At 39.1% G+C, this 13,618-nt stretch overlaps 1 protein-coding gene across 1 annotated transcript in view; it reads right to left on the bottom strand.

The window, feature by feature from the left end:
* LOC107749444 (gastrula zinc finger protein XlCGF8.2DB-like) overlaps positions 1-2,868 on the bottom strand; it is a 13,165-nt gene extending 10,297 nt beyond the window's left edge. Inside the window, exon 1 of the mRNA XM_016564605.1 lies at positions 2,784-2,868. Coding sequence (XP_016420091.1) covers positions 2,784-2,868 — 85 coding nt within the window. The remainder of the gene's footprint in view (positions 1-2,783) is intronic.
* Between the last annotated feature and the right edge of the window lie 10,750 nt (positions 2,869-13,618).

Below are 13,618 nucleotides of genomic sequence, written 5' to 3' on the forward strand. Positions count from 1 at the left end.
TGCTCAGTTTAAATATGTAGTAAAATCTGTGCCGTTAAGCGTTATCCCCGTACCGCGGTGAATAATGTTATGCAAACCATTTTGTTTTACGTTGATATTGGAACGTGAGTGAAGTAGGCTACATAATAAATAATATTTTGGCATTCAAATACATTGCGAATACGGAAACATTTGATTTTGTGTCGAATGAGAGACGCAACATTGGTTTCAGTTTCGTTTTAACCTAAATGAATTCGTTTTGGCTTGTCATTTATATTGCTATTGCTTCTTATATTTTTAATTCTTGTTCTTTTCTAAATACTGTTAATTGAAAGGATTTGTTGTGAAGTGAGGCTAGCTATGTTTACAGTGAAAATAGCCTAGCTATGTTTACAGTGTTTATTATAATGTTTGTAAACATTTCGTGTCGGCATTAGGCCTATTTCTGAATGAAATAATAAAATGCGACATGTTTTTTTTTCCTCTAAAAAAAATCAATTTTTTTTATACGCATAGCGTATTTCAACCATGCAGCAAACCTTTTTAAATATTTTGATAAATTACTGAAAAAAAAAAGACTTTTTAAACCGTTTAACTGATTGTATTAATCTGTCAAAATTCTTCACGGTCGGTTAAGGGTTAACCGGTTAAAATTAACATCCCTAATTGCAACACATATTCTTGTTAACACTTGTGAACATTACACACAGTGCACGTCTGATTAGAGCTAAGCCGGTCGGTGTGGTAGCCCAGGCTCACATAGTCAAAGGCCACTAGTGTTAAACCGGTGTGCGTGGTAGCCAAGGCTCACATAGTCATAGGCCACTAGTGTAAAGCCAGTGGGCGTGATAGCCAAGGCCAGAGGTCTCGTTAACCAAAAATGTTCCATCATTGACAGAATTTTTTTTAGCAGTGACAGAAAAATCTGAAGGCCGTCCGTCACTTTGACTGATTACACTGAGGGTGATCTATTGTAATTTATAACTGTAATTCCCAACCCTGTCCAGTGGCGAGTGCGCTCCAGTGTGGCAGCCGAGCGCGGGATCATCAGGTCCAGACACTTTTGCTATGTCTTTGATTACGCACAAGCGAGTAACCACTAGCAAAGCGAAAGAGATGATCAGTTTATGCTGCTGCTTCGCTTGATACGAGGTGACTACAGCGATCTAGCACGCCACATTAAAGAGTGCCAAAACTGTATTAATTGCTTGAATTTCCTAATAAAATGGACAAAATTTGAAATCTGAGACGGTTTCATATCAAAAGTAACAACGCACAAAGCTTAGCCTATTGTGATTTAATGGATGGGAGGCACACTATGAATCGATATTGGTTCATAAAAATGAGAATTTATTAAAATTGAGAAATCTTTTTTTTTTTTTACCCATTTTGTTGTTTTTAGTGGCCTCCACTGTCACTGTGGGTGTGGTGTTGAACATGAAAAGTGACGCAGTCTCTGTTCATCTGTTCTCTTCATAAATAAATAAATGCATACGCCTATATGCTCGTCCTGTAGGTTCATTATTAAAAATGAAGATGTGAACAAAAATAAGAGCAATTAAATGTGTTATTAAAATATGAACATTAATCTTCATGTCTGTGGACACATGTATGTGCACTTATATCCTTATACTCAGCAACATGCACATATTGGCTTGTATTGTCCCCTTCTACAGGGGTTGGACAATGAAACTGAAACACTGGCCAATGTAGTGTTGGAGGTTTCATAGCTATATTTGCGCAGCCTGGTGGCCAGTCTTCACTGATTGCACATTCCACCAGTAAGAGCAGAGTGTCAAGGTTGAATTAGCTGAGCAATAGCACAGCTGTACATAAAATATTGCAATGCACACAACATAATGGGAGACATATCAGAGTTCAAAAGAGGACAAATTGTTGGTGCGCGTCTCGCTGGCGCATCTGTGACCAGGACAGCAAGTCTTTGTGGTGTATCGAGAGCCACGGTATCCAGGGTGATGTCAGCATACCACCATGAAGGATGAACCACATCCAACAGGAGTAACTGTCGACGCAAGAGGAAGCTGTCTGAAAGGGATGTCCGGGTGCTAACCCGGATTGTATCCAAAAAACATAAAACCACAGCTGCCCAACTCACTGCAGAATTAAATGTGCACCTCAACTCTCCTGTTTCCACCAAAACTGTTCATCGGGCGCTCCACAGGGTCAATATACATGGCCGGGCTGCTATAGCCAAATCTTTGGTTTCAATGGTGCCAGCAGCGGAAATCTTGGGCTTTGGACAATGTGAAACATTGGTGTGGCATATCAAGATGGTCTGCGGTTGTGAGGCCGGTTGGATGTACTGCCAAATTCTCTGAAACGCCTTTGGAGACGGCTTACGGTAGAGAAATGAACATTCAATTCACGGGCAACAGCTCTGGTGGACATTCCTGCAGTCCGCGCCGGTGAAGATGGGACTTTTATTCAAACAAAATAGCTGGTGATGGTTCTGTGGCGGCCGACTAATACACTTCTAAATGTAAGTATCGTGTAATTTACTCAAATAGCTAGCAAAACAAACATTAAGTCAGGGGTCTTAAAAATGTGACGTTAAACTAACAATACCACTGCACAGATTAATTTGTTAGGTGGTCTGAGGCATAAGTTCTTAGATGTTGGGTTTTAATATTACACAAATTAATTATTTTGTTCAGACGTCTGTATTATTTTTCCTAATTTAATGTGTGTCATGTCGTAATAACAAATGTCCCAACTTGTAAGTTCTGCAGAGCTGGACATTTTAGTAAAGATCAAATAAACGAGTTCAATGAATGAAAACCAACCTGTTTGTTCCTCAGTATCTTCATGTTTGACTCTGAATGCTTCTTCAATCTTCACGTCTTCACTCTCCTCTTTAATAAACACCATCTTTGTTTGTTCCTCAGTATCTTCATGTTTGAATGTTTCTTCAATCTTCATGTCTTCACTCTCCACTTTAATAAATGCCATCTTTATAATAGTGTGTCACGTGGATCTGTAAGAGATGAATCACAGATTCCTTAAGTTCTTAAGTTAAGATCTCAGTCGCTTCAGCAGGAGTTTTTCTGTGAGTTTGGACAATTTGTTCTGTTTAAGATGAGAATAATTAACAGAAAGAAAAATAAGTGCAAACTAAATCTGAGTGCGTCTCAATCAGCTCCCTAGTTCAGTAGTCAGCACAGTGTTAAGGGAGTCAGTCAGAGTGATAGATAATGGACTTAAATGGGCATTAAAAACACTCAAACTAGTGCTACAAATTAATTACAAATTAAAGAGACGCTTCATTTTTAGGAATTTATTGTTTACAGTTAGTATTGATTTGTAGATTACATTTAATATATTTCACTTTCATGAAATAATTTGCAGTTGGTTTGTAAAATTTGTCATGACACATGTTTGAGTCTGTTGTTCTTGCTGTATTAACTCTGTTTTGAGCAGCAGTGTCTCCTCAGCGCGCGCTGATTCGAATCACTGAATCATTTTGCGAATCATTTGGTTCAATTGAGAAAAGTTTGGAAAAGCTCAGTTTCTCCATCAGCTGCCTCCCAATTCGTAGGCTACATCCTTCGAAGGCCTCATTTGTAGGCCGATTGCGTCACCGCGGCGCAACGAAGGCTGTCGTAATTCGAACGCGACTTCAAATGACACTTTTTCCAAAAGGTACATCTGGAAAAAGGGGGGTCGTCTTATAATCAGGGTCGTCTTATATTCGGGCCAATACAGTAAATCCTTTACTGGGGACAAAAACTCTGCCAGTGTGGCTCGGAGGTACATTTGTAATATTTCCACTAGGACCTCTTGTGTACACAACAATTAGCCCTCACCCTATATAAAGCCCACAACAATAAGACAAGAAGTAGATAAGGCTACTTAATAAAACTTTCACTTGTATTTTTATTTTATTTATTTATTCTTTGTAATGCTGTCATGCAAGATATGTCCACAAAGGTTTTAGGCAAACTTGATGATCCAGAAATATGATTTCTGGAGTATTTTGTATGCATGTCATATTTTCTAACCTTAAGATTGCAGCCCTGTCTTAATATTTTTCATAAGTCTTTCCTTTTTCTCTTCTTTTAGGTCAGTTCTGGAGAAAATGGGGCTGCTGGGAAACTTAAAAATGAAATGAATGAAGTTGTTCCGTACATTTATTTTGTCATTTAAATAATTTGTGAGTGAAGCAAAGTAATTTCTATGCATTATTTTAGTTTTTGTATTATAAGTTGAAACTTGTAAATAAAAGACAAGTAGTAGTTCCGGAAATTGTTTCTTTTTGCAAAGCAAGTTTGTAAATGACAATAATTTGTAAATTACAGAAATTCTATACTTTTTTTTGCATCTAAATTGAGATTTGTAAATGAAAATAAATTGTTCTATACTGAAAGTACTTTTTTACAACTTTAATTACAAAATAACTTTAATTCATCTCCAGTGTTTGAGTGCATATTTCCACTGTCCAGCACTGGGACGTTCAGGTTTGTCCTGCAGTACAGGGGTCTGGTCTGATTTAGGGAAAGAAGGAAAGGACTAATTGTGTAGAGCTATGAAGTAATTGGTGGAACAAATACTGAGTTACTTTAGTAAAGTGCTTTCAGTAACTACTAATAGTGCATTGAGGAAAAACTGCATGCATTTAAAACCTTAAGTAAAAGTATTATCTTGCATACTGTAATGTACTTAAGGTATGAAGAGTAAAAATAAAGGTATGATATGATGGTCTGGCATTAATATTACTGCTGCACTACTGTGTATGTTGCATTTTATTTTTTATATCATTACCATATCCTAAGTCGAAACCCAATACTTACATTTAAAGTGTAATTCGGTCATTAAAAGTAAAAAACAAACAAACTAACAATTCAGGCTCCATTTTCAATTTCTTTAAAGGGGTCATATGATGCGATTTCAAGTTTTCCTTTCTCTTTGGAGTGTTACAAGCTGATTGTGCATAGATAAGATCCAAGCATCATATGACCCCTTTAAATAAAATCTCAGAATGGCAGCTCTCTTCTCGCACCCTTGCTACGCCGGACACCTGGTGACGCAATCAGGAAATCCTGCGAAGGCCAGACTCTTTTTTTTTTTTTATTATTATTATTATTTTATTTTTTTTATTCAATGCTTTGGACACTAACACAGAAAGGCATTCATAACTGGGAGATTTATAAATAATGACTGAGATTACACTCAATTTTCGTTCGCACTCTGTACATCATATAACAAAATAAATGTAAAAATAAAATAAAAACACTGAGGAAGAAAAAAAATTAAATAAAGACAAAGTAGAAGTAGGGGAGTAGGAGGTTTTCACAGTATGACACCAAAGTCCTCTAATAAAGTATACAAAAATCTTGCTTTGGGACTTCTCATCCCTCTTAACGTCTCCAAATACAATACAAATTCCTCTTTAAACACCACTAATTGTGGGGGAGTTTTGAAAAATGTACTTTTATGAATGTAAAATTTCAGCAAAAGCAGCAAATTATTTATTACATAGGATATCTTTTTATCCTTAAATAAACCAAACTTAATTTCCCATGAAAGGATCAGTTTTACAGGTAATCTTTGGTGTATACAACAGAATGCAACATTACAGAATGTTTAGTACCTAATTACACCGTAGGCTAGACTCTGAGCGTCCTTCGTAGGGCGCTTCGTAGGACGCTGCGAATTGGGACACAGCTATCATCTCTTTATTATAAACTGATTCACGCTATATGCAGCGAAATGAGACGCACCTTTTCTGTGCCTCATAAGTGGATGCAAAACAACTAATTCATTTCACAGTTATTGTGAAAACAGCAAGATAGACTGAACCCTTTAAACACTTAAAAACACGAACCTTTCTTCATCCGAATCCCAACAGATGCAGGAGCGCAGCCGTATGACGGCATACCACGAAACCAAAATAAAAGTCCCGTTTACACTCTGCTCCCTAAAATCACTAACGTGCAGAAAAGTACACACGAATAATACAATAGACGAGAACAGAGTTTATTTCTTGGCAAAACTGATATTTAAGTGTTGCCCAATATCAGGAACTAAGACAAAACTGCAATGTTTGGATGCAGAATTTATAATCTGGTTGGTCAGAGTCCACTTCAGTCTTTGCCAGTGTCTCATAAACATAAAGCTTTTAGAAAATTACAACCTTACTGGTAATGTTGTTATGCTGGTTGTTTTCTTCATGTAGTCGAATAGACATATCAGTTAAATCCACAAAGGTGCATAAAGTGAGCTTATTCACCACTAGTTAAGTCCACCTTTTGTATGCCCTTCTGTGTGTATCACAATTATAGTACTTGTTTACTACTGGCAACTAGTCTTTGGAGCGAAACCATTTAAATGTAAAAATTGAAAATAAAAACATAACTAAGTGTTTTAAACTATATTTTAAATAGCCTCATCATAAGCTGTTTATATACTGACACTATTGGTGTAGTGAAGAGTGACTCCAAGTAGTCTATATACTGTACAACTTGATTACTTAATCATATGAATTCAATTCAAACTTATACTAATAGTTTTGCACAATGTTTTCACGCATTTTGTTGCATGCAATGCTTTATTACAGCATGCATTTGTGATTGCACTTAACTCAAAGCATAACAACACAACACACAGTGGGTAACAACACAGTCGTTGTTGTGTTTTCTCCTCTCTTTTCTTCCTCTTCCATTCTGCAGCCCACTTTATCTTTAATTTTCGAAACTGCAGTGAGAAATAGAGTTTTGTGTGACCCTTTTCTGTTCCTGTTCAGATGAGCAGGAGAAATAGTGCAGCATGGAGTGATATTTTTTTTTACACCTATGTGTGTTAATGTTGCTAGTGTGTATTATTTTTAATGAAATGATGACCGAGTCTCGTTCTGCTTGACTGTAAACAACACTTCTTTTATTACACTTCTGCCCTCACATATCAACGTGACTTACTTTTGCCACCTACTAGAGGCTATATACAGGAACTGCATAACATATATAATACTCGTGATGAATCTATATTCAAACAGCTTGAATATTACATCCCCTTTCTTTGAAAACTTTGACATTTTGTGGCAGAGAACACAACATTGCAACTCAGCAATTCTTTTAGTTAACATACCAATGCAACAATCAGTATACAAATCTAAACAAGCCATAACTATATCAATGGTTGCAACAACTGGCATGACAACTTTGTTTTTGTTTTTTTTCTTAGGGCAGCGATCCGCCTACACCCTTTACAATTATAGATCAAGGTCGACTCTGGGTTTCACTTCACGTCCTGATCTGGTAACATAACGTGGAGTAGCAGTATTATTCGTGTCTGTCTTCTTAGGGTGATCCAATGGGACTGTGTGTAGAGTGCTCGAAGACATTCTGGACTCGGCATTGACAGGCTGTGCTTTATCTTGCAGAAGGTGATGACGATTTTTCAGAAAACTTGGCCTTCTGCAGTGCACACGTGGTAGGACCTGAAGGTGTCAGCAGGGTTTATGACTACAGCAGGCTTCCAGCTCCCTGAATCCTGAATTCGGACATGGTCTCCGGTCTGTAGTGGTGTGAGCAGTTTTGCTGACCTGTTGAAACACTTTTCTTGGTACTGTTGCCTTTGTTCACGTCTAGCATGAACATCTTTTCCACAGACAGTTTTGGGCTGTAGCTGTCGGTTGGTGGTGGGGATAATGGAGCTCAATCTTCTACTCATCAGCAGTTGGGCTGGTGATCTGAAACCATCCACTGGGGTATTCCAGTACTCCAGCAGGCTGATGTAGGGGTCTTTCTTGTCTGCTTTCACTTTGTCCATTAGTGATTTTGCAATCTGCAATTTTGCCTTCTCACTCAGCCTATTACTGTGGGTAATGTGGGCTACTTGTGATATGCAAAACTCTCAAAATCTTTTGAGCTGAATTGAGGCCCATTGTCTGCGATAACCTTTTCAGGGATCCCAGGTGCTGCAAATATTTTCTTTAGTTTCAGGATCACTGCAGCAGCTGTGGTGCTCTTGAGCTTCCCCAAGTCAAGATATCTGAAGTGACGACGTGAAGTGACGTGACATGTGGCCAAGTATGGTGACCCGTACTTGGAATTAGTGCTCTGCATTTAACCCATCCAAAGTGCACATAGTAATCTGCTGTAGTAATCTACCACCACTATGTAGTCATCATTATTCCAAGTGAATAAATCAGTACCTACAGTCTGCCATGACCGGTTTGGGATAGGATGGGAAATGAGAGGTCCTTTTGCGTTTGACATATGACGCTCAAGGCAAATGGAACATTGTTCAACCATGCTAGCAATCTGTTTGGACTTCCCCGGCCCAACTAGCACGCTGTTTGGATTTTTCAATTCCAGTCCCATGTGGCCTGAATGAATGCGTTTAAGCATCTCTTCTCTCAGCAGCATAGGAATTACGATCTTTTCTCCCTTGAAAACCATCCCGTCCATCTCAGATAATTCATCCCTGTGGTTCCAGTACTCTGGGATGGCTGTAGGACATCTCTTTCTCTCATTAGGCCAACCTTCTTTAATCACTTTCCTTAATGTGGACATCTTTCTGTGTTTCCTCTCGGGTACTGCTGAGTTTCGCATCACTGACTGGGAGAGCACGGAGTCCGGTAATGGACTTGCACATGCATCCCTTCACTGAAGTTGTCATCCAGGCAAAACATCGATTTTCTTGACCGTGTATCTGCAACTGGAATATTCTTGCCAGGAACATGCACGATGGTGAAGCTGTACTTTTGCAATTGCAGGATCATTCTCTGCAGTCTTGGTGGGGCTGCAAACAATGGTTTTCTGATTATCGCTTCCAAGGGTTTATGATCGGATTCCACTGTTATGTGCCGCACATAAACGTACTGGTGAAATCTTTTGCAACCCCAGAGAATGGCAAGGAGCTCTTTATCGATCTGGGCATAATTTATTTCTGAGTCTGTGAGTGACTTTGATGCATATGCAAGTGGTTTGCCTTCCTGCAGCAACACCGCGCCTAAACCATATTTGGAGGCATCAACTTGCAGTGTGAGTTCTTAGCTTGTGTCAAAGAATGCCAGCACAGGGCCTGGTTCCCTGGTGATGATGTCCATCATCTTTTGAAATGCCGCATTATGTTGTTTGTCCCATATGAACTCACTGTCCTGCCAGTAGTTGTCTCAGAGGTGCATTAATATCTGAAAGGCTTGGTGCAAACTTAGAGAGATAATTGACCATGCCAAAAATTGTTTCAAGTTCAGCATGGTTCTTGGCTGGTGTCATTTCTTTAATGGCTGCCACTTTTTGAGGATCAGGTTTGATTCCCTCCTGAGTAAGGCGGTGGCCAAAATAGCTGACTTTGGGGACACAAATAGTACTTTTCTCAGGATTAAGGCGCACTCCCTTTTCTCAAGAACGTTCCAGCATGGTCCTGAGATTATGGTCATGTTCCTCCTTGGTCTTCTCATAGACCAAAATGTCATCCACAATGGCAACGACTCCAGGCAGACCTTCATAGATTTAGTCTATTTTCTGTTGAAAAATGTCCTGAGCTGAGACAATGCCAAAAGGTAGGTGACAAAATCTGTATCTGCCGAAGATTGTGTTGAATGTGGTAAGCTTCGAGGATTTTTCAGAGAGTTTGACTGCCCAGTATCCAGATCTAGTGTCCATTACGCTGAAGTAACGGGCTCCGGCCAGCTTTGAAGTGATGTCTTCTAGTGTAGGCAGAGGATAGTGTGGGCGCTTTATAGCCTTAAGATCCCGTGGATCCAGACATACTCTCAGTTTGCCAGTTTTCGGCTTCTCAACAACACACAGGGCGTTTACCCAATCAGTCAGCTCTGTCACTTTTTTAATGATGCCTTGGTCCTCCATAGAGTCAAGCTCTTCTTTTAGCTGGTCCCGTAGGGCAAAAGGAACTCTCCTTGGTGGATGCACGACTGGTGTGGCTGAGGGGTTGTTGTGGAACAAACAATGGTCTTCTCAAAGTTGTAAAATAAAACTCAAGAAACGGAGTTCCAGATGCCAAAATAAGACTTTATTGAACACAGCAACAAAGCCGAGATGACAGCCGCCGCATCTGAGTCTTTGTCTGTCTGGGCACCCATATTTATACCTCTCTTTCTTACCATAATTGGTAGTTCCGGTTTTTAATTGACTATGCCTGTCTGGTTTGCCACAATTTATTACTAGCCCACCTGGTCCATTTTTTAATGGTGGAACTTGGCCGAATCAACCATTTTTTTTTAAACTTTCATTCTGCCGCCTCCTATTGGTTGGCGGTGATCCCATGAGACATTCATCAAATCTGTTTACATTACGTTCCTGTCACACTCTGGAAATCACCCAAGGTTCATAGGGTTATTTAAGTTCACTGGTATAATCTACCAGTACTGCCCAATGGAAGGGCCCTCATACATACAATCTGTATTAAGACATCCACTATTAGAATAATTAAACATATTGATCAGTATATTGATTACTTTCATGACCATGCATCATAGTTTTAAGTAAGATAATACCATAATAAGTAAATAGCACAATATAAAGTAAAATAACACAATACTCATCAGCAGCTGGCCAACGATAGCAGCATACCACTATCTGTGGAAACCTCAATTGGCTCCTTTCAGACAAAAAAAAATAATTTTTTGAGCCAAATGTGTCGTATTATAGCTGGTTGGGGTGTGTCATTGTTGTTTACAACAAAAAGTTAAACACATGGCACTGCCCCTGTGCCAAAGTACGCCGTTCATGTCTACATAAATAAATTGCCAAATGGCATCTGTTTCAAACAGACCGTGAGCTTTTCCGAACTGTCTTCAGCAGAGAAGAATCACCACACCAAAAGGAACATACTCATTCAGAGAAGAGCAATGAAGAGCGATGACCATCCTTTGTATCCGCCACAAGATCTGGGACTGAAACAAATGGTGGAGTACATTCTACAGAAAAAGAAGATACCTGCTGTCCTACCAGACAATATACGCGTACCATCACCAGGAGAAGAATACCCAAAATATATTTTTCCAGATTAAACTATTTGTCAGGGATTCCCAGGTGTCGTCCCCCTCACTGACCTTATTTTGATTACAAAGAGGGCTAAAATACTTACCAGCTGGGGCATTACTGAAGGTAGGATGCTGTTATCAATATGGACATATGCAATGCAATTACACTGTCTTCTGATTTAATCATTGTTTTAAATTATAGATGTATCAACCTACTGTAAGCAGTGTCCACTTTGTGGAATGTTTTATCGTTACCAAGAGTGGAAAGACCAACTCCACAACTTTAACGACTACATCATGCTTGATGTACACTTATGCCTGACATTAAGAAGTCAGGTAAACTTAGGTCTATGTATGATTGTGGTCAGTAATAACAATACTTTTTAATGTCACCAAGTGTCTTGATGTATTGTACAAAAAAATCAAAACATTTTCCTGGGTCCATACTGCTGTAAGCAGAGCAGTTGAGGCTTTGCAAGATACAACAGCTGTAAAGTTTCCACCAGGAGACACAGTGATCCATGCATACTTGCACTTCAAGGCCCTTACCGATCACGACTACAATTTTTCCTGCATTACTTGTGGTGATCACCCCCTGTGGTGATCATGGACTTACACAAAAAAGGTGTTTTCCATTTATCAGGTATGCGATACTCCTTGCTTGGTAATTGCATTTACATTAACATTTGGCAGACACTTTAATCTAAAGCAACTTACATTGTATTTTTTATATGCTCATTGTAATTTGATTTTTTTAAAGTTTGATAATCTTGTCATAATACACTATTTATGCTCTACCTTAGTAAGTGACATTCAAGGTCATGTGGAGAATTTTAATGGGAAGGTCAACCTGGAAAAGTTTTGGGAGGCCTCGTCCAGCTATATGATTGGTCATGGATTTGTTGCAAGTATGATCACACTTTTTTCTTCATTATTGGAAAGATTGTAAAAATGTAAATGTAAATACAATGCTATTTTTTTTGTTTAGGTGGTAGACATAATCCATTTGCAGTATCCCCAACATATGAATTTTGGGCTCCTTGGATAGGCAAGGGCCCACGGTGCTCAGACTCTACTAAACACAGAGTTCGAAAAGATTCATGTCTCAAAGTCTGTATCTGAAATCTCAGAAATTACGCTTACAGAAGACAGACTCAGAGAAGAACTATTTAAACAAAAGGTAGGGTTTGTTAATTAAAAACACCCAACTGTGTTGTGTGTTTTTTTTATTAACTTGCTTATTATACTACATTTCTAAAATAATATATTTTTGTTGAATATTAAGGTTGAGGTCGTTAGAAAGTTGTGCAGAGAATGCGGTTTGGACTCTCATGGATCTCACAGTGACCTTCTTCTGAGGTTATCAAATGAAATGAAGTCCAGGCAAGCGTATGACAAAATCTTTGAGAAAATCTGGGGTGCCTCTGGTAAGCTTAAAGGGTTAGTTCACCCCAAAATTAAAATTAGCCCACAAATTACTCACCCTCAAGTCATCCTAGGAGTATCTGACTTTCTTCTTTCAGACGAATCCAGTCGGAGTCAAAATTGTCTTTGATTTTTCAAGCTGTTTAATGCCACTCAGCGGGTGTTGCATGCATTAGTCCAAAAGAAGTTAAATAAAAAGCAGAAGTACAAAACGAGGATTTGTAAAGAAGAATGTTGGAGGATTTCGATATAAACCAAGAGGAGACTGGTTTTCCTTTGCTAAAGTAAGGAAACTTTGCTTCCTTTCCTCCTGTTAACAAACGTTGGTTTTCACGAGACTCACCGGCGCATGCGCAACGCTGAAATCATACGTCATCAGCCCGGAGCTGCTTCCGTGTACAACTGTTGTTAGATTGTTTTTCTGAGAGAAAACTGGACAATGCATTATATTTTTTCGCCTTTTCTATGTGTAAAAACACCAAGGGAAGCAGGTCGCAGAGATGATGAGAAGACGCCGGATAGTAATGTCACCGATTAAACCCACTGCCTGTCACTCAATAAAAGAATCACATTGCTGCGTGTTTTTGAAAGTTTTGATTTTGTTTGGTTTAAAGCAAACAGGATGCGCTTTATGCCATCTCGGACAGTATGAAACATGCATACAGGCGCATCACTACTTCGGAGATGAAGAGTGTCGCCGACTTCATCTCTTAAGCCGAAAACAAAGAAAGTACTAGTTTATCAATAAATTATTAAAACGTTAATGCAGTCTCCTTGTGTAACGCGGTGACAGAGCCGTGAGACGTGCGGATCCAAGTGCAAAGCTTTATTAACAGACATGGTAGAGACAGGCCAATGGCAACAGGTATATACAGGGCAAGACACAAGAATATTCCTAGGGCTAGCGTGGGTATGATGGGAACTGTAGTCCGGGTGAAGTGCAACAGTGGTGTGGTGCAAGAGTCCATAGTAGTGGAAGGGTGACCTCTGGTGGCGAGCAGACGGAAGTTCATGGACCGGATTCGTGACACCTTGCTGGTTTTCCCTGACGCATTCATAATTATTATATCTACCGGTGCACTGTGGCAAGTTTTTTTTGTGTGTGTGTGTGCGCACTTGAAGGCAATTAAAGGCTCATTATTATGATTTATCAGAATCAGAAAAAATCAGAAAGAGCTTTATTGCCAAGTATGTTTGCACATACAAGGAATTTGTTATAGTGTCACAAGCTTCCAGTACACGGAGACA

Source organism: Sinocyclocheilus rhinocerous, unplaced genomic scaffold (assembly GCF_001515625.1).
Source record: "Sinocyclocheilus rhinocerous isolate Xijiao unplaced genomic scaffold, SAMN03320098_v1.1 scaffold1604, whole genome shotgun sequence".
NCBI classification, from domain to species: Eukaryota; Metazoa; Chordata; class Actinopteri; order Cypriniformes; family Cyprinidae; genus Sinocyclocheilus; species Sinocyclocheilus rhinocerous.